This window comes from Phoenix dactylifera, unplaced genomic scaffold (genome assembly GCF_009389715.1).
Source record: "Phoenix dactylifera cultivar Barhee BC4 unplaced genomic scaffold, palm_55x_up_171113_PBpolish2nd_filt_p 000112F, whole genome shotgun sequence".
Classification (NCBI taxonomy): Eukaryota; Viridiplantae; Streptophyta; class Magnoliopsida; order Arecales; family Arecaceae; genus Phoenix; species Phoenix dactylifera.
In genome coordinates, this window is record NW_024067684.1 from 1,153,581 (window position 1) to 1,181,035 (window position 27,455).

Below are 27,455 nucleotides of genomic sequence, written 5' to 3' on the forward strand. Positions count from 1 at the left end.
TGGGTCGAAAATAGGATCTGATTTGAAAGCTTGATTTGGTCTAGGTTTTGTATTTTCTAACTTATTCAGCCGGTAGTATGTTATTTAGAGCTAGTTTGGATTAATAAAAAATCGGCCAACCCAATCGGGACCAATCTGACTCATCCAAGAAACCCAAATCATATAAAACCCTTTCTTTGTCACCCTAAATGTCTTTCCAATTTCATTGATTGAACCTCCATTTAAATTAATTCCTCTCTGTTTATCTCAACAACCTCATCTTCTCTCACCTACTTTCGCTTAATTATATCTAAACTTTTGTTGTTTAAATGTTGGGTTGTTATCTACCGTATTCTCAAATATATTAGTATAACTATAACCTTGTACATTATGAATGATGAGTTTTTTTATGAAATTAAAATGTTTTTTATAAAAAAAGGTTTAAGTTGACTTTTCAAATTTATTTCAAAATTTAGTGATTTTATATGTAATTATCAATTATTATATTTTTAGTAATTAAAAAAAACTAAATACTTGACATAAATTATAGACTCAGTGTGAATCCGTCTCGAACCAAATCTGAATATTGCGAGCTAGAAGTCCGGTCATACTTGACCTCGACTTGGCTTGAATGCCCTATTGGGTCTAAACAATTTTCTATGGAATTGACCCAACCCAAAATGATTAGCTAAGGAGTTGGATCTTGGTTTAAAATCAGGAATCAAACAAGAAAAGAATGGGTCATCCATACCGACTTTGACCAAACTATTCGCAGCCCTTAGGGTGATTTTGATCTATAGATGATCTATCCATCATGATATCATGGAGTAATAGAATGGCTTAATGGAACACAATGAAAGTATTTTCCCAAAACAATGGCCCGTTATTACAGTATACTATATCTGTTTCCTTCGATGTAATTATCAGTTACTGTCTTGTTATGGCTTTCTGATGGCTAATTATTAGAACAATGCATAAAAATGGTTTATATTGTTTTTATTATAAATCTATAGGACAGGTTTGGATGGACAACCAATCTATTTAGACTCTTTTGTGCGTATAGATTCCCAAAGTTCTCGCAAGTCCATGAATTTTCGGACAGAAAGTTACCACTATAATTGAATATGGTAATCCAAGCACTTGAGAATTTTGCTAATTCGTCCCACTTCTCTTCTTTATTCCTCTTCTTAGTAACTCTTGTTTTTTTTATTAAAAAAAAAATTCATAAGAAGATCTATATATAAGAAATGAGCTACAATCCTCTCCCAAGTACACATGAAAATAAGATTCAATTTCAACTTACTTGATCCAAGTATCATGAATTTTATCAACTTAATAAATTGATTCCTTTTTAGCAGCTCTTGATTACGCAATTAGACTTAACATCCGCTTCATCTCAGACGAGAGAAACACCGCATCTAAAACACGCAAACTAGTTTTAAAAATATTTTATTTAATTTGCTATGCTGCCTATAATTTTGATAATATCATAAGTACGAAGGATACATGTTGTTTGGTTCGCAAGAATTTTTTTATTAAAATATTCTTTTGTGAAAATAATTTTTTGAGTATATGATATCTGAAAGGTGGTTTGGTTGGTTATAGAAAAATATCATGGTTTACGTTTAGTTGAATATTTACTTTATATATATATATATATATATATATATATATATATATATATATATATATATAAAATATCTATTATACTTTTAATTAAAAAATCTTAGTCTGTTCTATCTAAAATCTTAAGAATATAAAAAATTCTCTCCATTCTTAGTAGGTGAAAATTAATTTTTTTTTCCAAATTTCATATGATTTTTTTCTCCATAAAATGTAAAAAAAATCATATTTTTATAAAAAAATTCTATTTTTTAATAAAACAACTAAATACAAAAAAATTACCTATTTTATCGGGAGGTTTTTTTTTGCTTTGGCGGGTTCATCATACAATGCGTGTACGAATACAACCAAAAAATCAAAATATACAAGCTCACAGAGTGCCCGAGGCAGCTTTCCCTCTCCCGACCACAAGGTATATCCTAAGTGGTGAGACACATAAGCAGCCACCCAATTAGCCTCCCCGTTGGCCTCTCTCAAAACATGTTGTTGAATTAAATTAAATATTTTAAACCTTTCCTTCAAACTCAAAATTGGAATTCAATTTTCACGTCAAATGAGCACAAGAAGATATGTCATCAATCCGCAGGAGGAGAGTCCGTTTCTTTTGACGTGTTTGTTACCTTTTTTGGGGGGCCCATAGGCTTATATAAAGGGCTCTAGAGATCATTTCAAAGGAATGAAAAATTCTTCTTCTCCCTCTTGTTCTTATTCTCTTCTTCACATAATTTCAATTATTTTTTTGAGTTTCTTTTGAGCTATTTGCAAACGTGAACATGCTCTTTTTTCTTCCCTAGAGGTGCACTGACGGGAAAGATGTATTTCTGTATTGGGTCGTCGTATTTCTAGGAATTTGTGTCAGCAGACCCGTGCGTAGGGGATATAAACTTTTCTGCAACAATGCGTCAGCGTGCTTCGATCCACAGATTATCTTCTTTTATTTCTTCATTTTATTATTCTATTTTCAAGTAAATAATTTGTTAGTTTATTTCTCTTATTTACTATTTATGAATATTAAAAACATCTAATTATTGATTTATTAATTTTATTTGTGCATCTAGGCTAATACATGCTTGGCTTGAAAGGCCACCCTATCCCTCGTCATCATCCCAATGTCCTGGAGCAAAGGATGGTCCGTGCTCATGCCCCTCGAATCCCCCTGAATCCAACTGATCACTGTGGCTGAATCGCTCTCCAAGATAACTGAACTGGCCTGCAGCACCTGCTTCGCATGTTGAAGATCTGTCAAGTAGCCTGCAACTCCACCCCGAAAACCGACATGTCGAACAACTAACAACTGCCCGCTGCCACCACTCTGGAGTACGAGTCCCTTATAACAGAACCCACACCTCCCCTCGTACCTCCCTCCAGAACAAACCCGTCAAAGTTGACTTTGAGGAAACTCGAGGTGGGGGCTCTCGGGTGAAGAACACCATCTGAGAGGCTGCATGAGTAGAGGGGGAACCCCAGATGTCCCGAGCTATCAAAGGTCCATCTGAAGAAGAGGTGGGACTGATCTCCGCTGCCTGCACTAGGGCGTACTCTGCCACAAACCTCGATGACATCCTGCGCTCATCAAAAGTATGGGCATTTCTTGCCAGCCAAATCTGATGCGCTGTGCAGATAGCTCTAACGGCTTCCTGATGTGCCAGCGGACTGCCCAACCACTGGCGAATCACCCGTAGGAACTGCACCCTCTGACTCCAGGCCTCCTGCTGAATTCTTGCCCACTGCCACGTCAACCTCGCCCATGTGCACTGAAATAATATGTGGTCCATCGTTTCATCAGCACCACACGTCCCGCAATCGGAGGGAATCTTCAAGCCATGTCCACTCAGCATTACTCTCGTCAGAAGGCGGTCTCTTATCACCTTCCATAAGAAGAGTGCTGTCCTCGGGTGAAGCCCGGACCTCCAGATCCAAATGCAGTTCGGCTCTGGCTCGTGCTCCTGCTGAATAACTTGGGAGAGGTCCCCCAATCTAATATTGGTCCTGTATGAGATACCCCAAATCCGAATATTTGGCCCAGCACATTTCGGTACCGAAAAGGATCAGACTCTCTCAACAAGATGCATCTAGGAGCTGTCGTAACTTAATCTTATCCCACTCTGCCCCGAACAGCTGTCGTTGCCTACATTTTTTTTTTTTTTTTCTCCTCCAATTCCGTGGAATAAAACCGGATCGTTTTTAATGAACGTTATACCCACCGGTCGCATTAACAGCGACGCCAAAACCTGGTCCAAATGGGTTGTCGGACAGCGTAAACTATTTTGCAAGAGGTATTAATGACAACGGCGATAGGGCTGACAAATTTGTATCCTCGCTAGTTGGTAGTTGAATTGGAGAAGTTTGGTTCTCCAAACACGTACGACCATCTCATCGTAGGCATCATGTATGGTGTAAAAGCTTGTGCCAACCACAAACTACCGAGATTGGACATTGGAGAACTGGCACGCTAATCATTCTTCAAAAGTTTTGAAGTATAGCTCAAACCATGTGTTTTCTATTCATTCTTATATATCTTAAATATCTTATGGACACATAAATTGTAGTATTTCTATTGCAAAACCTGAAAGAAATTTCAACATGTTTACAAGGTAAACCCGATAGTATGTGCGTGAAACAAAACAGCTTATAAATTTACAGTAAAAAGAGAAAATCTCATTCCATATATACAAGAATAAAGTTAAAGTAAACATAAGCAGTGTAAATTGTTTACTACAAAATTAAAATTTTTTGATTAGTCATCATATTTTAAAACGGGTGCAAAAGATCAACTGTATGAAGTTTACACTACTGTTTTGTATGTATGAACATTCTGGAGATCAATCAAAAATCGGTGGATGGTTAGGAACACCAAGGTACACAAAAAATTAGTATTCGAGATATGTAAGATATCAAAAAAAAGATATTTCTACATAAAACGAATCATAATTAAGAGCTTTAAGTTGGTATTCTTTTCCTCCCAGGAACACTTATTTTTTCATTCACCAGTTCACTTTGTATACTGCTCTTCCTCTATCTCATCCCTCTAAGATCAAACAAATTCATGCCCCCAACACTGCAAATGCTGCTTTCTCCTAAACCTACCATCATGCACATAATTTTTTTTTTAATTTGTTTTAACATAAAAAGCCCTCTTCTCATACAAATCTCTGAAAAAAGTACACCATGAGCATTTGATTACCATAAATATATAAAAAAAATTCATATAACTAATGATGTACCATGAATCTTGTCCCCGATTTTGTGCACCCTCCCACGTACCAAAAGCGATGGGAAGCATACAAGAACCAGGAAAATATTAACGAACTCAAAGCTTAGGAGCTGCTCAAACTCCATAGAAAATTCCCACCAAACCAAGGCGCGAGCTTCCTACTCCCGCCCTCGCTCCCCATGCTCCACCGAAACCACCGACCGCCGGCCCCACACCCCCACCCGATCGGTCTTTGCCCCCGGTCCCACCTCCGCCTCCGCTCCCCACGACGCCGACCTCCGCCCCGACACGAACCGCCTCATCTCTCCCAGAACCGGTGCATCCGCCTCCGCCGACGATTCTGGTACACTCCCGGCCAGCGCCGGAATATTCCTCGACAGCACGGAGATCTTTTTCTCCACCACCACCACCACCTCCTCCTCCTCCTCCGCCGTCTGACGTCCCCCGCCGCACCGGAAAATCGCCGCAAAGCCCGCCCAGCATGATCCCCTCCCCTCCCAATTCCGTTCCGCCGCAGTTTGCCCCTCCCGACGGCGCCGCTCCCGCTCCCTATTCGGCAACACCTTCCCGAAGCACGACACCTTGGGCGACCCCGGCTCCAACTCCGGCACCGCCGATTTCCGACCGCCGCCTCCTTCGGCCCTCCTGGCCTTCTTCGGGAAGATCCGGACGTGCGGCGGCCGGCGGGCGCCCCGGCCGTCGTAGCCAGAGTGCTGGAGCTTGCCGGGGAGGCCGATGATGGGGGGCTTCGCCTTGAGATTCGCGGAAAAGAGCTGGGAATTCGAGGCCGCCGCTCCCCTCCGGCTGGCGTTGCTGGACTTGGGATTAGTGCTGCCTGTGGTGGAGTCCTCCCGATCGTAGACCGCGCTCCGGCCCGCCCTCCCAATCTCGCGCCGGATCGGAACCTCGGAGGACTCCGCCGGGATACCCGGTTCCTCCACCGCCGCCGGAGGCCGATCCGGCCGGAGCTCTCCACCGCCGGTGGCGTCGACCAGGGTCTCGCAGGAGACCTTCCGGTCTCCAACGCAGACGAGTTTCTCGAGCTCCACCTGAGGCATCTAACGAGAGAGTGGGAAGAGGGAAGGGGCTGAGACGTCGAGCCGAGTGGTGGAGGTTCATTAAAAATGGAAGGTTGGCTAAAATTTTCTACGTTGTTCTACGCGATTTTTCTCTCTTTTTTTTTTTGTAGGAGGGTCAGTCCCAGGGGTCACGCCGAAGCGTCGGTAGTCTCGTCCGTTGACCAGCTGACTGACCCAGGGGGATGGACTTTGCCCCCACCTCGTGTTAAAGACGTCAGGAGATCAGGGCCGTCCACACATTAAATCCAGTCAGTCAGTTGCCTGTAGTTGGGCAGTTGCCCGGCGAATGAAAAACTCGTGAAAGATGTTTTTCTTTTTTTTTTTTTTGTCAAAAAATAAATTAAATAATCTTGAGAGGTAAAGAACCATTGGAGTTGCTACAAGATGACACCTAAAATGGTGGATTTTACAAAGATACAAAAGTGGATACAAGAACCGAGTTCAGTAGTCGATGTTGAAGTCGTGCAAGTACTGATCTCTGAACCAGAAGCAGCATACTTATCGACTGCTGTGACCAACACGCACCAGCAAAACTCGCTTTGATCCTTGCTCTATGTTTTTTTAAACCGGCCTCATTGGAAAGCGGAGATTTTGGAAAAATTATTATGTCGACCGGGTCTACCATAAATCTAGAATGAAACTATTTTAGATGAATTCATTTCATCTTAAAATAAAGGTATTAGATGGATTCATCACACCTTAGGTTTATGGTAGACCTGTTGGATATATAATTTTCCAAAATTCTATCACAGATTAGGATATGGTTGATGGTCATCTTCTTTTTTTTTTTTTTTTTTTTCTTTCTGTTGGATGGTCTGAAGGTACTATTTGCCTCCAAAATCATCATTGCTCTTTTAGTCAATTGTACCTTTGCTGGTGGAAGTGTTTGTTATGGTCTTGTGAAAAATAGTGCCTTTGATTGGTTTTTGCATGGAATCTATGCCTCAAGGGATGCTACAGCTTGACTATCAAGCTCGCAATCTCCCGGGTTCCCTTGCTTTGCTATCCTTTATTTATTATCGAAGATTTTAATGCCATACCCTTTGCTGAGGATAAGAAAGGTAGTGTGGATTTTTTTTTTCTTTCTTTCTCTTTTTTTTGGTTTTTGAATAGAAAGGGAGGGCAAAGTTCACCCACTTTATTGAAGAAAATGAATATTCACGAGAGATAAGAGAAAGAAGGATCAAAAACTAGGGAAGAGAGAGCAAATACCATTCCAAACAGCTTGTTTGGTCTAGGAGGATCATTAGATTTCATGTTGACTAATCTAGCCACTATATGTTGGTTTGTATAGGTTTGAGAGTGAGATCCATTATATTGAAAAGTTGAATGAGGTATCAAATTTTCAAAGGCGTTGACCGGCACCATGCTAGGTCCAACTGAGATGCTCTCTCTTTTGAAATCTAATAACCTTTTAAGCTCTATATATGATATGATGTTTTTAAAATAGAGGAACAAGACGATGAAGCCCTTCCTCCCTAGGATCTTGCCTGCTCCGGCCATCCCCCTTCATCTCTCTCTCCTCTCCTCTTTGCTTTCTCTCCCTCCTTCCCTCTCTCTCTCCTCTCCTCTTTGCTTTCTCTCCCGCCCGACTCGGCTGTGTCGGTATGGGCCCAATGCAGCATAGCATGGTACTGTATCGAATCATACTGTTAGGCAACCGGCATAGTAATCCTTGCTTATGGGGGCTTCAATAGTAATTACTTATGTCTTTTTTTTCTCAGCTACTATAACTTTTGATGTCCAACGACTTACAAGCCATCTCAAATATAGCCTGCTCACCTTCTATCCCTTGGAAACAATTGCATACTCTTCAAGCATTTATAATTCCAAGCATGCAGTCCTTTTTTTTGTGAATAAAGTACTCCTGTAAATCTTTTAGTTTTATGCAAAGTCTCATTTATAGAAGTTCCTAAGCATAAAGTACAACTATAATACCATTTTCCTCTTAGATAGACTACAATCTAGATATTAATCCTCTATTTAGTACCAAAGATGGATTGGAGGAAGGATGGCTAGAGGAGGAAGTATGGATGAGCGAGAGGATGGATGGATCCTCTTGTATGTTTGATGACATATGAAATGATGGATATGAATGATTCCTTTCTCTATTTGGTATAGAAGAAATGAAAGGACATATGTATGATATTTATATGATATTTTTACTAAACAATAATTTGATAAAAAATATTATTGCTATCAATTTATAATACTTATTTATACTAAAGAGTAGGTTATAGTATTTATAATTTATAATTATACAAAAATATATAAATATTTAATTTTTATTTAATTTAATTAAATAAATAATTTTATAAATCAATTATATATGAATTAACTTATTTATATATTAATTTTATGAATAATTAATTAATTTATAATTTAGTGAGGATAATTTATTTGGGTAAAAGAGTGAAGAAGTATTAGAGTTTTGTCAAAAATTTCTAAGAAGCATTTTTGTTAATATAGAAATCTACTCTTCACATGCTCCATCCATCCGGCCAACTCAATCCATCTTTCCTTGACCTCAACCAAACACAAAGTCAAAGTTACTTAGATGACTGTTCACTAACATATTACGCACCAATTAAAGTTCTAAATAGTTTGATCCATCTGCCTAAAAATTTAATGGTAAGAGATTTTGAGAGGCTCTCGTATTTCAGATCGTTTTAGCATTAATCTTAAAAATATTGTCTAGAAGAAAATACTTCTACCATATTATTCCTCACAATCTAATATTCAAGAACATATTATAAGAATTACAAATGTAATGTGGGCAGTGACTCAGGTGTCACACCCTTCCCTCATTTAAGGAAGGAAAAGAATTGAGTCCCGGTTGGTGCATATTGCTGCAAATGGGTCAGATTGACCTGTGACCCAAACCAATCCACTTAGGCCCGATCCGACTCATTTTAAAAGATCCGTAGGGTCGGGTCGGGTTCTAAAATTAGACCTATTCTATTTTTCGGATCGGATTTGAATTTATTGAATTTCAACCCGACCAGATCCAACGTGACCCATTGTTTTTTGGGTCAGTTTTAGATTGTTTACTCTACGACCCGACCCGACCCGAACCGGATATATCATTAGTATATATTTTTATGAGAAAACTACACAAAATACTTGCTAAATAAAGTTGACAAGAACAGTTCTCCTCTAAATTGATGTTCAATAAGCCTCACTATCGTATGCGAAATAACAAGTGCTAATAGCTTATATTTAAGAAAGTATGAATCACACCATAATATAATAATAGCATGAAGAATTGTTTTTAAAATGCTAGGCAAGGAAATTAAGGCTAAGAGCCCAACAAAGTCAATGGGTTGGGTCATGGTAGTGAGTGAGCTAGAATTTAAATATGGCCCAACAGGTGAATTTGTCCAAGACAACACAAAGTAAATCCTATAGTTAGTTCAGTTTATTGAGGCCAAGGCCTATTGTAGTAGAACTTGGATTGGATTAAATTCTCACAGTTCCTCATATAAGGGTCGACTCGGACATGACCCGGACCCAAATCAGATCCGAATGTTTTGGGTTAAGACTGAATTATACATAGACCCGACCCGAATGACCCATCGGGTCAGAAATTTTAGTCGTAGACCTGATCCAACCTGACTCAATCTTTTATTGGATTGGGTTTAGATCCAACATTAGGAACCAGGTCGGATCGGGATCATTCATGACCCGGTCCAATCTAACCGATTTGCACCCTTATTGGTGCATTTCTAAATTTATGAGGGACATATTGTGTCAAGAAATCATTACTCAGGGTTAAGCTTGGGATAATCCAATTACAGGCGTGCTAGATTCATTGGATAATTATTCGTATAATCACATGGTTGTGAAGATATTAGTCCACTGATGCAATTTATAACATCACAGGAAAAGTGCTTAAATGTTTCTAAGTCCTCTTACGATGTTCCTGGTTTCTAGAGTTGTCAGTAGGCATTGAGGCTTATGGCATGAAAAGATGCCTTAAAAATAAAACCCTAAGAAATGGGTATCCATTAGAGAAAATTTGACCAGAGAATCATAGCTCAGTTACTTGACCAGCACTTTTAACTTTGACACATTGGGAATGTATCAGGTTAAATACTAGCATAACAAAGTATCTTATGTCTCTTGGTTCTACCAATAATACTTCAACACAGATGGCATTAAGGATTCATTTGGTTTGCAGAAAGAATTTTTCTTTATCGGAATATTTTTCTTGGAAATCTGATTCCAAAGCATATGATGCCTAAGAAAATAATTTTGACATATTTGGTTGATCATAGAAAAGTAGCCATTTCAGAGTGGATTATGTTTGGTTGAGCATCGAAAGACCTTACCTATAAATTTTGATAGCTTAAGGGTAGTTTTGAAGAAAAAAAAGCATTCCGATTTCCATCGGATGGGAAAGTAGCTTTTCCATGTTCCTTATAGGGTTTTTCTTTTCAATGAAATTTGAGAATCTTATTCCCATAGAAATGCTACTTTTTCATCTCTCTCCTTTGAAAACTCCAACCAAACAAGAGATTTTTCTTCATTTTTTCGTTGACCATACTTTCTTCCCTTCTTTTTCTGCAAACCAAACAAGTCCAAAGGGGTGTCTGTTATCTATAGAAACAACAGGAGCAATGAGAACCTAAGTTGCAAAAAGCAAAGGACCATCCCATTGATATCTCTATTGTCTCTGCTTTTCTTAAACTAAACTTTTTCATCCACCTTGTGAATGATCCACATGGTAACTATGACTATAAATCATGTCTTCATATATTCAAATAAGTATTCTAAAATTGTAATGCAGATTTTGTACAAAACTGGAAAATTCTCACAATACAGAAAACTGAAATTAATTGCGAAAAAGTGCTTGGGCAAATCCTCTGGAAACTCTGATCCTTAGACTGCCGGTCATCCATCTTGGTAGTAATAGAAGTAACTACCTAGGATAGATAATTTATTACAAAATTCCCCAATGAGCAATATCATGCGATCTACAAACCCAGTATGAACATGTGAAAGATAAATTTTATAAGTTCAAAAGGGAAAACTTAAACAAAATCTTTATAGTGGAATTACCCAGCCCAATAACTTGGAAAGACACCTCCCAAGTTTTAACTTGGAACTTCCTCCAAATGCAAGTGTGCAACCAATAAGTTATTGCTCAATTCACCTCTTTTTTTGAAAGATGTAAACCAGAAATTTCCAATTTGCAATACATCAACAAGCAATGCACTTCTATGATTTGCCAATCAAAATAGAATATATAGATGTTCCACTTGCATTATCAACATATTTACAAACATATAATTTTTTGGCATAGCAATATAACAGATGTGTTGGCTTCAATCTGAATATACAAAGCAAAATATCATATATACTATAATCGGAACCAACTAACCACTCCTATCAAACTAAAGCATACATTGAGATTACAAAAGAAAATGAATGGTACCTATCAGATAAGCATGATAGTTGGAAGATAAACACTCCATACTTGTTAGTATAGCCGCACCTTCCAACTCTGTCTTGCAACATGAGGTTCTAATATTGTAGAGCCATAGTTTCGAAGCTTTTTCATAAGTCTGTTTACCGCTTGAACATCCATGTGAAGATTGAGCATTGAGCAGCCTTATTTTATTTCCCAACTTGAAGGTCAGCTTATTGACAAGAGAATCCTCAACTACATCCACTTTAGCATTGGGCAGCCTTATTTTAATTCTCAACTTCAAGGTCGGCTTATTGACAAGAGAATTCTCAACTACAAACACCTTGAAGAGCAATACTTCTATTCCTATTGTCTTCAGGGGTCTCTAGAACTTAAAATAAGAGGCACCCTAATAGTATAGGCATTCTACAATATGAGTGTTCACCTTACTTTGTCCAAATTTCATCTGTTTGCGTCTCAAGCAAGAGGAAATCATTCGTTTGAGCACATAGTATCCTATTTAGCATCAAGTATCAATGGAGTAACTAGAACACATGCATACATGTCATTAAACAAATTATCCTCAACGAAAATTAATCAAACTCAAAAAATTGGTTTACATAATGGAAGATGCAGTGAGTTTAACATCTAGTTCGCCATTACAACACACTGACTGACTTCTTAACTTAAAGCCTCATTGTCACTGGAACCATAATGGAAATACAAACTTTCGAACCCATCCTATGTATAACCAAAGAACCTATATTTACTTCACTTGCTTGACTGCATATTTCATTGAACCCAAAATATCATACACTTACCAGTTTACAGATGCAATTAGTAATTAATAAAAAAAACCTTATAAACCGAGAAGCAACAGTGCACATTTATGACAATTTTTGATTGATTGATTCAAGAAAAGTATGTGTTCACATCCTTACAGGATTACAATTTCGTCAAATACCTCAACATTTTGTTACTTGCATGGTGATAACACAAAAAGAATGCGGTCAGATAAACCAGATGATCCCAAGAGCTAAAACCCTGGACATTTCAAAAACCTCAAATAGACATCACAGTTCAAAATACGGAGAGGATTCGGTGGGGACCTGAATTTCTCCATCGGGAAGTATTGTTCATCATCGGTGGCCACTCGGCGGCTTCGGCGGCGGCCGCGGCGGCGTTGGAGTGGATGAGGAAGCGCCGCCGCTCGGTCCGGCGGGTCCGGCGGCGGAGTCCTCGGCGTCTACGAGCTTGCGAAGGCGCTCCTGCAGGGCGCGAACCCGGTCCTCCGTCCGCCGGAGCTTCCGCCACCGCCAGGTGAGGTACGCTCCGATGCCGCCGTACACCAAGATGTACGACGCCCACACGTACGGGTACGTTTCCGCGTGCTCCTTGATCCTCAACCATTGATCCTCCAATCTCCCCCTCCATCCGACCGTCGGTTCTCTCGGCTTCCCTTCCTCTTCCTCGCCCGCCATCGGCCCTGCTTTTTTTCGTCGACGGGTCGAGGGGGAGTGGTTTTAGGGCAGCGAGGAAATCAGAATTCCAGTTCTACTCTTAGGATTTATCTTAAATACTCGTATGCCCCCCGATCTTGATGGTAATTACAGGGAAAAGACAAGGGTAGGAAAAGACAAGGGTACTTCAGTAAAATAGACGGGGAAGCGGGAAGGCTTCGAGACCGCAAGATCAGAGCCCTTCTTTCGGTACAGTAGGTGGGGTTTTTGTTAGGGGAGAGAGAGAGAGAGGGAGAGAGCGAGAGATGGCGAAGAAGGGAGGAGGAGGGAGTGAGGGAGAGGTGGCGCCGGCGCCGGCGCTGGCGGAGGCGGTGGAGGAGCTTCCGAGGGCTATCGTGCGGAGGGTGGTGAGGGACAAGCTGGCCGAGTTGTCCTCCGGAGGCGGAGGACGAGGAGGGGAAGAGGAGGTTAACGTGCACAAAGACGCGCTCCTGGCTTTTGCGGTGAGCACCCGCATCTTTATCCACCACCTCTCTGCCACGTTAGCCTGTTCTTCGCCCCTCTCGATGCCCTCGATTCAGTTTTTCTTTGTGTCTATTGCCGTGTGAGATCTTCTAGGGTTTCTGAGACTCCAGTTAGATATATCGTTGAAGTGATATTTTTAATCGAAATATTTGATGAAAGCGAAAAACCACACTGCAAATTCATGTAGAGTAAGAGATAAGGAAAATTTTTTGATGTCAATTTAATTATTAATTGCTCTATTATCGTTTCTTTGTGTCTGTTTTCAATTTTGTTTTGAAAATATACCAATTTTGGGATCCAAAGTTTTCATTCATGTAGTTGGATTTCGTTGATTCAATAATTTCAATTGCGGTTTTATGAAAAAGTGTAGTGATGTATAGATTATTAGGTGTTGCAAGCTGACTTTAGATCATAATTTTGTGCAGGGCAAATGACATTTGTAAGGAATCAAAGAGGCAAACAATCAATATAGAGGATGTGCTCAAGGCACTGGAAGAAATTGAATTCCCTGAGTTTATTGAGCCTCTTAGAATTTATTTAGACGGTCAGTATGCTTTGCTTGCTCTTTTCTTTACATTGAAAGTGAAGAATATAAGATTCAAGCATCTTTATTATCGGCATTGTGACTCAACTTTTTCCATGGAACGAAATGGTTAGCAAACACTTGTCTTCAGACTATATGGCCTATCGATGGGGCACCTGTTTTCATTAAGGGCCCATTCTTTGGTGGATAAATATCATGAGAATGTTGGTCAAATGTCCCATTGATCAACTTAGCATATTCTTGTGCTTCTCTACATTACTAAGTTATTTACCCATGAGTATCATTTTCCCATGAAATGGGTGGAAAGACTTACCCACCTGTGAGGTGGGTAATTATTTTCCCATCAGCTGAAAAAATAACCATTTTATTTTGTTCCCAAAATACCCCTAACTCTAATCCTCTCATTTCCACCACCTCATTGCCCAATTCATCCTATTCTCAAGCCATCCCCTCCATGGTATGCCATACCGACTTGAACCTGACGGTACGGGGCACACCGTATCGCTCGATTTGGCATCGATACCCGGTATGAGTAGCATATCGAGTGTCGGTATGCCAAAAAAAAATTTCGTATCGTACCGTACCGATACTGTGCTAGTGTGGCATCGGTCCGAGGTCCGGTATCGAGACGGCGAACCTTGATCCCCACCCTAATCCCCTCTCACTTTACTCTGTTCGTCCAGCAGGAGGTTCTAGGACAGCTAGGATGTCTCCCGGAGCTCCTCCTTTGGATCCTCCTATGGCAGCAAGTCATCGTCATCATCAGCGGCGACGTCCAGCCAGAACCCGATCAAGATTGCTGCTCGGGTTATTGGTCGTGCTTCGGCTCGCCAGCTATGTGGTCAAAGAAGGGGGACTCCTTGGAGGCCTTTACGCCTTCTTCTTGTAAGCTTCTTTGCTCGTTTGAAGAAAATTTTGGATTGGGTTTGGACCGGGGTGAAAGTTGTTAAAGAAATTGGTGCTGTTGTTTTGCTTGCGTTCTTGTTTGTATTTGGAAATACGTGAGGATGTTGAGGAAAAGTTGTTGGCTTTATGTGGATAATTTTGGAAAATTGATTTTTTTTAAAAATAAATGGTTTTGGTTGTTGGTGTAGGCAAATAAGTGCTTGTTTAGCTGAAATTTTGTTGCCGTATAATTGAAATTTTTTATTTTATAGTTTGACGTTTTGATCATGCTATAATGGTAGCAGGTGCTCAAAAGAGTATTCTCATAGGTCTATTATAGGAAATAGCATTATTGGTTGGCTATTGTTCTCTATACTTGTTAATTTACCATCATTTTTATCATAAGGCTTTCTTCCTCTCATGCAATCATCAATTTGGACCATGCCTATAAGTATAATCAATTTGTATGTGCAGAGATGGCCATTTATCATTTAGGTAGGAATAGGAAGAGGAGAGTTGCTGTGGCTATCATAGGGATATATTATGACATGATGATGAAGTTTAATGGCATATTACATGGTCTCACTAGTCATAGTCATTAGGAGAAGGAGGAGATCAGTACCTAGGCTGATTTCTGAAGAAGATAAGGAAATTAGGGAGACTAATAAACAAAGATATGCAACCCAACTTGCAAACCATAGGTGTATGATAAAGGAGAGTGATCAGTTTTGTATAGATCCCCTAAGAATGGATAGGAGATGCTTCATGAAGTTGTGTCATGTAATTTTGCCCACCTGTTCCACTTCCATGCCGGAGGAAATGAGTGACATGTTGAAGACAATTGGAAAGTTGACGGCCGCTAGAGATGTAGGGGGTGGAAGAAATGGTGGCCATGTTCTTGAACACAATAGGTTACCATTCAAAGAATAAGTCTGTGCAATTATTATTTCGTCGATATGGCTCCATAGTTAGCAGGCATTTCAATGTTGTTCTTCATGCAATACTGCGCCTACAGATGACTGGTGGAGGTGGTTCAAAGGTTGGTCTCATGTTCATTAATTAGTTTAATTATATTTTTTTGCAATGCATATGTTCACTATTACCAAATACACAATTGTTGAAGGTAGGAAAGTTATCCACAGTTTCTAGGTAGGAAAGTTATCCTGGATAATCTTCTTTCATACTTTAGAAGCTGTCTGCAAAATCATATCTTAAATATTATATTATACTATTAATATAATATTATATTACAATTTATCATAATACATTAATATATTATATTATATAATATCAAATTATATTATATTATTATTCTATAATATACAATATAATATTAATTATATTAAAATAATAGTATATTATATTACAGTAATATTATACTATATTATATATTTATGTTTTAATATATATTATATTTTATTATGCTCTATTATATAATTTTATGCAATATTTTTATAGCCATTTTTTTCACGTACCAAAAATATTTTCTCACTGCAACAGCTCTACCAAATAGGCCCTACTCATTATTGCGTATTGATGCTGAAAGAAATAAAGATTGTTTTGTTAAATTGACGTTTGATTGTTTTGAGCTTTTTCTTTCTTTGATTATGCCAGGTTTTTGAGGCTTATACCTGCACTGAAAGCCATCTCAAACATGCAATCGAAGCTTCAGGATGACAATGCGCAGTGTGATCGAAGTGCTGCCATTTCAGGATGACAGTGCAATTGAAGCCACTTGAAACACTCATACGGAGAAGTGCTGCCAGAGAGATTCTTGAGAAAAGATGAGAATAGAAATGGCCACAGGCCTTCAAACCCCCTTCCCCTTCCCTTATGATCCTCCTCTGCACATTCCTCTCTCTCACCCTGTTTTCCATACTGCCAGCACAAACTACCACCCTGCTGTACTCTAATCCAGCAGATTTACTGTTGTTGTCAGACCTGAAATTTAGATCTGAAACAATTTTTACGTCTGTCAACCTCCAAGCAACAGATCAGCAATTAGCTTTGAAGCTGATTTGCAGGAAACGATGTTGTAAATTCATGCAGCCTTTAAATCTGAAAAGGAAAATGTTTGACTACCAAAGGCATCATAGTCAGAGTAGCTTAGAACAAAATTTAACTCAATAAAGAAGAATCTTTTTGCTCTTAACACAAGCATCACGAAATTAAATCACTCTGCACCAGGAAAAAGAAACCAGAGACCCACCCAAGGAAACCAGAAAGTACTCATCCTAGGTAACTAATCTAGGATAGAACCCTATTAGGTATTGGTTGCCCTTGTGTAGATCTGCTGACTGGCATGTGCTGATACCATCCTGATGGAACCCCTGGCCATTAAATCCTTGATAGCCCTTCTGGCTAGTGATCCATTGATCTGGAAAAGAATAAAAAGAATCTTAGAATAAATGCACAAACAGCATTACTGAATAAGAGTTTTCCAACAGGGAATCCCATTAGTAAAAGAATCAGTATAAAATTTCCTACTAGTAAAAATAGAAATTAATGATACAATAAGGTGAACTTTTTATTTCTGCAATGAATGCTATATGGTGTTGGTCATACAATAAACAACAGTGTTTATGAATACAAGCTGGGTGAATAATACCAGTAAAAGGTGCAACTCAATGACATCTAAGCATAAAATAGATTCACTTACCATGTTTGAGTTATTACTACAAGGAGAATTAGTAGGAACAACGATGATGGGATATGAAAAAAGGTTATAAATTGAAACCAACAGCAGCATACGACATGTAAAAGATGGCAATAAATTAATCTCCATAGTCGCAGCACAAGATTTATACAAAAATTGAATGAAAATTTAGCACAAACAACAGAAGCATGCCAGTTTCATGAGAAGCGTATGAAATCAGGCATTCAATCACCATACCAGCATGCTACATGATACATAAAAAATAACTGACCATATCACATATGAGAGGTTAGAAAGGAGATATGAAATACATATCCCATAATTGAGAACAGAAGAGAGAGAAAAGGAACACTAAGTACACAATTAGATAATGGAAGAGAAAGAGCTCATGTGAGATCAAGTTCTTCTGAAAAAAATGATGAAGGCAGAAATCCAATTATTCATAACAAGACCTCAGAAGAGAGAGGCCACATAATTAGAGAATGGAACATAGAAACCAAATATAGAGTACATAATAAAATAAAAAGAATGGACGAGAAAAGGTTCGGAGTAGGAGGGAGGAGAAGAGACAGTAAGAGGGAGGATTATAAGCCTAGTAGCCAAAATTGGGAGCAAGTGTGAGAATGGGAATAGCTGCAAGTACAGGGAAATGGGTATTCTTAAAACACTTCTTTATAACACTTCTGATAAAGAAGCACAAAGGAAGCAGGTGCATATTTGAGTTTTCAAGGAGTTTTGAAGTGGGGTACCTTACCCTATATGAAGGCTTCATGCTGCTAAGTGTTTTAAAAAAACTGAAGGTGACAGCCAAGAAAATCATAACAGCGCTCTTAATATGATCACAGGAACAGAAACAATAAAACCTACAATCCTCAACCAGACTGCAAAAAGGAGTATGCTACTTGCTTTCAAGTTTTTCTATCATTTGTTCCATTTCTATTTTAAAAATAAAATCAGAATCTAAGCTATGCAAGCATAGATTTACATGTAAAAATTCTCTGTTTTTCAAAACTTTCTATCAACTGCAGAAGTAAAATTATAACCCCAGAACTGACATTTCTTATATAGATTTATAGTGAGTCACTTTGTCTCATTTTTCTAAAACATTATTGCAATAATTTATCAAAAAACAATTTACTTGCACATCAACAAAACACTTGAGCCAGCAACTAACCATAACAACCATCATTAGACACCACTAGAAAACTACTTCTGCACTCTCATTTATTTATTACCCTCCCAAGAGCCCAACCACAATTCTTTGTCACTCTTGACCCTATCCATCTCATGCCAAACAAGAAATCCTCCAATTGACCAACTCCAATTACAAATCAGATAGAAAACAACGATGGTGGTGAAGCAAAGTAGGCACAAAGTAAATTCAAAGGTGGAGAACGAAGACAACTCCTTACAAGAAACAGATAGAAGATGCTCAGGACAGGAAGGAAGAAGAAATTCCTTGCAAATTTTTATATACCATGGGAAGTTTACCTAAATGTAATGTATACAACATTATATGTATACAACATTATATCAAGAATCACTGGTGGGTTTAATGGAACTTATAGACACCAATGAAAAATTTCAAGTAATTCAACCGCTTGTTCATATTAGTAAGGATCAAACAAATCTGATAAACTCATTCAGCGCTATCTAGAGAATCCATAAAGTGCAGCAATACATGATAGCATAGACCCAGTGACTGGGATCATTGGTACACTAGTTGGCAGGGTCAACATGATGAGTGCACATCAAACACTGCCACGCTCGGATGGGTCACACAAGCCTAAAATCAGAGGCCATGTCCACAAACAAAGATAATGTCTCATATACCGTTGGTCCTATCTTACCTGCACTAGTTTCTATATCAAACATATCTTCACCCTAGTAACAACTACTGTACAAATACTAATCTCCCCAAGACTTCAAAGTAATGAACACCAAATGGCACGCTGTATGAGCAATAAGGAGCTTCCTTTTACATGTAATAACAAAAGACAAGAAAAATGATACCTCCATGACTTGTCTCAAGCAAACCAGTAAAAAAGCCAAGCGACAGCCCTTGATGGTAATGCCCATCTTCAATATGAAAAATAGGCATTCCCAAATAATGCAGAAAATCCATGAATCATAAGCCATAAAATTAGAGAAAAGAATATCCAGCATATGTTTTAAGTAGTTATCCCTTGACTACAAGACAAAATGGGTAACAAAAATAAGCTTATAAAACAACAAAAACCTAACAAAATATAATAAACAAATTAGTCATTATAGTTTTTCCCCTATAAGCTAATAACTGAACGGAGTGACCGTTCCAATAATGCACAACAAGCAAATACGTATAGGCGATTCAACCTCACAAGAAATAAATTAATTAGTGAATACATAAAGAATCTAACAGAAATGGGAAGATGGACAAGGCAGTCGAATGGGATAGATACCCTTAATCTCTCGGACAACACCGAGGGAGTGATCTGCTTGTACTTGGGAACCTCGGAGAGCATCTTATCATAGCTTGCCTGATCGAAGAGAACCGCGTTGTTCACCTTCTCCTTCTGCTTTCCCTTGCTCCATTTCTGCGACAAAAACCCTAACAATTCTTCAGACCCAGATACAAAACTCGATCTTTAATAAAAGAAAGCATGAATCCAAAAAAAGTCATTATTTTCACGAACAAGATCCCAAAAACTGATCGACGAGAACAATAAATCATCAAAAATCGAAGGCCTAACTAGATGGAGATTACCTTCTTCTTCTGCTTTCCTCCACCGGACTTGGCGGGCTTTGAGGACGGCGGCGGGGCCTTGTCCTTCTTCGGCGCCTGCGAGCGACAGAACAGAAAAGAGATCAAACGAAAGGGAAATCAAAAGGAGAAGATCAAAAGAGACGCCGTTGGAGTAGTGATCGGCAGATTACCATATCTCGCAGTGAGTAGTTCTACTAGGGTTTCTGGATTGGAGGCCCCGCGAGGAAGAGAAGCCGCCGCGCCCGAGAGAGAAAATTTGAGCCAAGAGCTCTTTGGAAGGTCGATATAACTTCGGGGGCTAGCGTTAGGGTTTCGCCGGTGTGCCGTTGGATTGGGTTACAAGATGAATAAAAAATATCCGGGCCGTTAAATCGATGGACTTCAATAACCTGATCTGATATTCCTGACCTTAACATCCGGGTCTGACATTCCAAAAATCTACTTTAAATAAAAAAAAATAACATAACAACAATGTGTGTGCATTTGTTTTTAAAAAATTTTGTATTAGATTTGCTTAACACCCCCATAAAAAACAAAATAATCCGCCAAATGATTCGTATCTTAAATGTACATCAATTTGTAATTTTCATATACATTTTACGAGTATGAATATTATGCATGCAAACATCCAGCACAAGATATCTATTATTAGTATGCCACTCTCTCCATCTCTTAGTAGTAGCGAGTAGTATCCAAAACCTCCAACCTTTTAAACACATGACCTTCGTTTATCATGAATTAAATTCTGCAATAAAATATTTTATCAGATGACCATCTAGAGCCAAGTATCCTCAATTAGGTTATAGATGCTTTAGAAACTATGCTGAAATAAACCATTACTAAAATCATTACACCTATGTGTAGTTGCACAAATCTAGTATATATGATATATAATAAAATGAGTGAGAAATATATCAAATGGATTTCATTTATCAAATATTGTGACTTAAAAATGCCTTACTTATCTAGGATAATAGTGTCTTAAAATGTATGGTTAATCAGTATTTTGATAATTATGAAAAAAAATATCCCATTCTTTCTCTATCTATTTTCCAACTACTTAAATTATAAGCTTTTCAATCCTATTCACTGCCTAAATAATTTTAAATTTAAATGTTCAAGGATACTATCCATTCAATCATCCATGCTCATGTTATTTTTAACTTTCTTCTAAATTTTTTCTTCTTCTATTATTCATCCAATCCTAACAATGTTCCTACCAATTTTAGAGTGTTTGAAAATATTGTCTCTCTAATCTATCAAACCTACTTCACTCAATCATATTTTCACATTATTTATAATTGTCTTAACCATGCATCTTATACATCTCCATTCTTTTTTTCCCCCTAAGAAAAAAAAAATCTAGAAGTATCTAGAAAAAAAAATATCTATAGCACTTGGATGATATAGACATATCTAGAAAGAGGTATGGGCAATTTCGGTATATAATATCAATGAGCTCACCGCAGGTTTCTCCCAGTATCCTTCGAGTGACCCAGAGAGACAGGAGGGAGATCTCTCGTTAGGGTTTTGAGTGCTCTTATCTTGCTTTGACCCGAGGAACGCGAGGATCGAAGAAATCCTAGGCTCGGATCGCCATGGTTTCCAGGATCGCCGCAAGGTACATGACCCGGAGGCTCTCCTCCGGCGGGAAGGTCCTTAGCGAGGAGGAGAAGGCGGCGGAGAACGTTTACATCAAGGTCCTTTTCTTTCTTCTAACACCGTTTCTTCTCGATCCTCTTCGTTTCCTTCTTGCTTATAATTTGCCGATGGCTTTGTGTTCTTGAGCTCGGGATTGAATTGGGTTTTATTTGATGCTAGGGGTATGGATTTTTGGTGTTCGATCATCTTTCTTTTATGACTTGTATTTCTTTGAGCTCTTCTGGTGTCGATATATTCTATGTGAATGGGACTTCTCTCCGTATTTCTGAGAAATCAGCGTTAATTTGTTTTGGTGGATAGATCAGGATTTGTTATAGTTAGAATGAAAGATTCATGGAGAAAAAAAGGTGTTATCGACTTCCATCTGTCTTCTTGGCTTCAGATATGATCCTATAAAACACTCACCTAAGAAAAGGAAAAAAAGAAGGGAAACTTGGGGAAGAGACTTCGATAATACAAAATAACGTGAGGAACAAGAGCAACAAAGACCATAGCATTTCCTGTTCGGTAGGAAGAAGAAAGAGGAGGGGAATAGAGTATCAGAAACTTGCAGGCTACTAGTTAGAAGTATCTGATGGGTTTTATTTGATCGAGGAAGCAACACTTGGTAGGGTAAATGGCAACAGAATGTTGTCCTCAATGGTGGAGATAAGTTATAAATCCCGCACCCGACCAATGAGAATAAGGGTTTTTGGCTTCTCATTTGCAATTGATTCAATTCATGATGCACTATATAATGAATTAGTAAATACATGAGGGACATTTTTTAAAAAAAGATTAAAAAATGACAAGCTTTTCATTTTGAAGTTGGCGGTATGAAACCCTCTTTGTCATTCATTTCTACTAAGATTTACATCTTCTATCTATGCTAGCATTTCAAATCCCGTTGTAAAACTTATATAAAATGTATTCTGGGTCTTTCCTTCCTCTTTGACTTTGTAGCATAGGTTTGAGCCTCTCTTAAGATGCATTATTAAATCACTGTTGCACAAGTGCAGATACTTAAAGTGGCCTCACTCGCCTAATCTCTACGACACTTTGAACTTCTAGACAATCTGTAATATACATCATGTTGATATTTTCCTTTCCAGGTTTATAAGCTTGTTTGCCTAATCACCTCAAAATAATTTTTCTTGTTGATGTTTATCTTATGTGCCTGAACCATCTCTTTCTCCCAACATTTTACTCCATTAACTTTTTTGTTGCATTAATCATCTAATGCATATGAAGGTCAGAACATCATAGGAGCACACCCTAATCTTATTGTCAAATGAACAGGGTAGAATATAAAGTCTGATGGTCAGTTAGTCGATTAAATCATAACCATAATCAGCATTCCTGGATGATGCAGCCTGTTGCAGACTTGGGGTTTGCTATAAAGTTTTTGTGGCTATTTCAGATCTGATCTGAATTAATTTATTGATGAAATTGTGGGCATAACTCCAAGATTGTGAGAAAATCAAAGTGGAGAGGAGGAAGAAGAATAATGAGAGCATAAGGTCAAGAAGGAAACAGAAGCAAAATTGAGAACATCAGGCTCCAGAGAGAAAAAGAAAAATGGAACGGCACTTTATTCTTAAACTTTTTTTTCTTTAAACTCCATGCAAAGTTTTAGGCGTTATGTAAGAAATCCTATTGCCTACCAAAATAAATTGAAAAGTCCTTGAGGTAGGCCCCTTATGAGCCACCTATGAAAGAGTGGATAGAGAAAAACTGCAGCAATATTTGTTAATGGATGGTGAAAAATGTTACAGAACATACCCCATATAGAATAATAGTTGTTCGTCACTATTATTGTGAACCTTACGTTAATTCACATTTTTTACTTGAGTTTGGTTTGAATATGAATAAGTTGGTGAATAACACATGATACAATGTGTTAGTAGGATAAATGTGTACTAGAAGATGGAAGGAATAGGTCATGACATAAGACAACCTGAAAAGTTGTTTCATCTGCGAACTAGATAAGGTGTTCTATATCAACATTTAAACAAAATGAAGAATAAAATGAATAAAAACCAGCATTTATCCTGATTATGTGGGGCACCTATACATATATATATAATCACTTTTTCACTTTTTATTTTTTTTCAATTTTTTGGTTGTTAAGGTTATTTTAAGATTTATGAATCTTTGAAATATGATTTTAAATTTGTTTTATTGTTATTTTACTTTATATTGGCCCCTAGATTGTATGATTGCTTGATGGATGCAGTTGTAATTAATAAGAATAGACAATGCTTGAAACACATATCTAATGGATTTTCACAAAATATATATCGAGATCTAGTCCTTCATGGATTGGCTGTGCTACTCATGGATGTCAGGAGCTTGTTCATATTTGGGCAAGATTTTGTACCCATCCTTGCATAGAATAATTTGGGCCTTCTGGATATCCACGTCGATATTAAGGCTGCAAATGGGTCGGGTTGGCCCGTGACCTGCCTAGCCTAGACCCGACCCGACCCATTTTGGAGGATCTGTGGGGCTGGGTCAGATTGTAAAATTAGACCTATTCCATTTTTTTGGTCGTGTCTGGGTTTACTGAATTTAGACCCTATCCGACCCATTTGAATTTTAGGCAATTTTGAGTTTCCAACCTTGGGGGTTAGCACTAAGTTGATTGACCGTATGCATTCAAATTTGAACTACCCAAGTTAAAGTGTGAATTAGTTAAATGGGTTGGTTAAGACTGTTGGATGATGTATACTCTTTTGTGGTGAGCTTTTAGGTCTATTTCATCAACAGGGAACTGGTACTTGAAATGCCTTAGTGGTACCAATGCACTACAAGTACTGGTATCACTGGTGTCGTACAATCACTCGAAACCCTTGAAATGAGGTGTCTGGTTATCAGATAGATAAAGACCTAGAATGAAAATTAACAAGAGGATAAGACACAAGAAAGGTCTACAATACTCTAATTCTATTATATTAGAAAACTTTTGGATCTGACTGCAAAACCAAATATATAAATTTGTGAAATCATCATTTGTTGTTTCAAAATTAAAAGCACATTGCAACCCACCTATCTTGTTCACCTATACAAGATGCTAACTAGCATAAGTTTTATTAATTAACTTGCTAGCTTTGAACATTATCAGCAAATCAGCAACCGAAGTATAAAAGTTTCTTGAAAGCTTCTATTTGTATCTCTAAGATAGAAAAAAGAGCTTTCTAATGCTAACAAGCATGAAATTCCATATCTACTTGGATTTTTATATAGTAGTTGTTGTTCTTGTTGTTGCTTGCTCTCACAGAAGTATGAGTTGAAACATTTCGTTATATTCCTGCTGTCACTTTTTTAGTAGTCTGCAGCCCTATAAAGGAGGCGAACAGGAGCTTGGTATGTTAACATAAATCTCAGCATTGAAGTTTTGGGATATGATATTCTAACCATTGTACCTTTGGTTCTAGGAGGAGATTGAAGACACCTCTTAGGAGGAAAAGTAACTAGAGAAAACAAAGAGATGAAATAGGAGATGAAGAGAGAATGACCGAAATTGGACCCGACCCGTACTCGAATTTTTTGGGTTGGGACCGGATTATACATGGATCCGACCCGACCTGAATGACCCGTTGGATCAGAAATTTTAGCAATGGATCTGACTCGACTCGACCCGATCTTCTATTGGATTGGGTCTGGGTTCAACATTAGGATCCGAACAAGGAACCGGGTTGGGTCGGGGTCACTCATGACCCGGTCCGACCCGACCCATTTGCACCCCTATATTAATTTTTTATCTAATACTAGGCTGGCTATCTCACCTGAGGGAAGATCATAGCAGCGAAATCTGACTTGTAATTTAGCTGCAGTTGAGGAGAAGGTAGTAGCTACTCAAATACGACACTTCAAACAAAGAATTACAGATCATCGCTGGCTATGCATGATGGGATCCGATGTATGATGAGGATCCATCTCAAGTTGCAATGGGGCTTAAAATCACAAAAATTCCCTTCTCTTATGATTTTCGCCACCTTCCCACCCATCCCTTTACATTCTCAATAGAAAAGAGAGATGAAAAGCATCGAGATGCCTTCTTTCTTTTTACTGATTGAAGGGCCCAGAACCGACTTGAACTGAGTAATGCTGAGCGGAACCGTGTAGTTTTGCTCGGTTTGGACTGCTTCAGCTGTAGTCTCGAACCAAACTAGAAAACCGATCCGATTCTACACTAGTTTGGTTTGGTATGCCTCGGTTTTGCAAACCTTATTTGAAATTACAAATTTTATTAACTTATCATAATTTGGATAACATAGATAATAAATTTAATTTTCCTTTGAAGTTGATGTGAAATGTATGCATGGAGCTTATTTCTCTGTAAAAAAAAATTAAAAGTAATATTGGAAGCTGAATAATTAGAATTAATAATATTGGAATGGTGCTTGCCTCTGTCACTCTTTTCTTGAGAGAGAGAGAGAGAGAGGGAGGGAGAGAATAACCTGCTACCTTTCCATGTTTTTTAGGCATGTTTGAGCAACATTACTGATCTTTAATCTACTTCTAGAATAATGTTCTCTTGGGACTTCAATCATTACCTTGCTTGCAAACCATCCTACATTACTTTCAAGATCTTTTTTGCTTTGCTCGACATTTTTATTTGTATGGCTTTCCACCATAGCCTTGCTGGCATGGAAAAATATTTGTACAAACATCAAATATCATTAATATACGACATGTTCTATGCAAGTTAGAATTGTGGACTACCAAGATTAGCAGAAGGAACAACTTATCAGAAAATATTCAGTCTCTTCTTCTTGCCATTGCATTAAGTTGTTCTATTATTGTTGCAGAAAACGGAGCAGGAGAAGTTGGAGAAGCTTGCGCGTAAGGTATGGATACGGCTTGGGTCCTTGATTCTTTATTTTTGGTCTATTTCTGCTATTATTTTGAAAGGAAAGATATTTCATTTTTTTCAATATATGTGATAATGTAGGAATTTACTGGACATACTTTTATTTTTTCAAGACACTCGTAAGATATCAGTTGTCTTCTATAAACTATTCTTAGCAAGAAACATGCTACTTGTACGGGGTTTTTGTTTAGAAAAAAGTAATTTCCATGGTTGTTCAAGGCTATCAAAAATCAATAGTTAATGTGACACACTTCTTAAAAAATTAATGGTAAAGGTATTCTTAACCTGCTAGTTTATTGTGAAATTATCACTGATCTTCTTTCCTAACAACATTGTAGCTAGCATTTTGTTTCCTGGTTTTATGTGCTGCAAGGCTTAATGAAATTTCTATTCAGGGTCCTAAACCAGGAGAGCAACCCCCAGCAAATCCAGATGCTCCAGCAACTGATTCAAAGCCAACCACAACAGCAGGCTCATCAACCTCTGGTGTTTCAACTGACCAGAACCGGAACTATGCTGTACTTGCTGGCACAGTTGCTGCTGTTTGTGGCCTGGGCTGGTATCTCTTATCCAAACCCAAGAAATCTGAAGAACCTGTGGACTGAGGCTCCATGGAAGTAGCCGAGATTGGAAGCACCTGCTATTTTCTTCTGTTGTTTCCCTAGCTTTGTACAAGCTTGTTGCCTGTGAAACTCAGTTTTCTCCTCCATATCCAACTGAGCTTATGCTGCCCATTTTGATTAAACCCAGCTATATGACTTCAATAATCAAAATTACTCTGCTTTTCCTGTTATGGAGATGGGTTATTCGCTACTTA

General features: G+C 38.3%; 4 protein-coding genes across 9 annotated transcripts; 2 read left to right on the forward strand and 2 right to left on the reverse strand.

Annotated features, from left to right (window-relative positions):
- Window positions 1-4,974: 4,974 nt before the first annotated feature.
- On the reverse strand, window positions 4,975-5,975 carry LOC103696671. The gene has a single exon (XM_008778356.3). The coding sequence runs from the start codon at window positions 5,872-5,874 to the stop codon at window positions 4,975-4,977; it is 900 nt and encodes a 299-aa protein (XP_008776578.2). The 5' UTR covers window positions 5,875-5,975.
- Window positions 5,976-10,456: 4,481 nt separating this feature from the next.
- LOC103696670 (protein Dr1 homolog) lies at window positions 10,457-16,850 on the forward strand. 6 transcript variants are annotated; one of them, XM_039116591.1, is made up of 4 exons: window positions 10,458-13,306; window positions 13,716-13,834; window positions 14,518-14,719; window positions 16,334-16,850. In XM_039116591.1, exons 1-4 carry the CDS (start codon window positions 13,071-13,073, stop codon window positions 16,434-16,436), a joined length of 660 nt encoding a protein of 219 aa, XP_038972519.1. In that variant the 5' UTR covers window positions 10,458-13,070; the 3' UTR covers window positions 16,437-16,850. The 6 variants fall into 6 exon arrangements, 1 of the variants encoding a protein (XP_038972519.1); XR_005507156.1 differs by having other exon boundaries at window positions 10,462-13,268; XR_005507155.1 differs by having other exon boundaries at window positions 10,457-13,268; window positions 13,716-14,719.
- Window positions 16,753-20,449, reverse strand: LOC103696668 (40S ribosomal protein S25-like). Its single transcript, XM_008778352.2, has 4 exons — window positions 20,292-20,449; window positions 20,122-20,196; window positions 19,817-19,951; window positions 16,753-17,096 (listed from the first exon to the last, which is right to left on the reverse strand). Exons 1-4 carry the CDS (start codon window positions 20,292-20,294, stop codon window positions 16,983-16,985), a joined length of 327 nt encoding a protein of 108 aa, XP_008776574.1. The 5' UTR covers window positions 20,295-20,449; the 3' UTR covers window positions 16,753-16,982.
- A 1,113-nt stretch (window positions 20,450-21,562) lies between these two features.
- On the forward strand, window positions 21,563-27,431 carry LOC103696666 (uncharacterized protein At2g27730, mitochondrial). The gene is made up of 3 exons (XM_008778351.3): window positions 21,563-21,821; window positions 26,577-26,615; window positions 27,034-27,431. The coding sequence occupies exons 1-3, from the start codon at window positions 21,720-21,722 to the stop codon at window positions 27,241-27,243; spliced, it is 351 nt and encodes a 116-aa protein (XP_008776573.1). The 5' UTR covers window positions 21,563-21,719; the 3' UTR covers window positions 27,244-27,431.
- The last annotated feature ends 24 nt before the right edge of the window (window positions 27,432-27,455 follow it).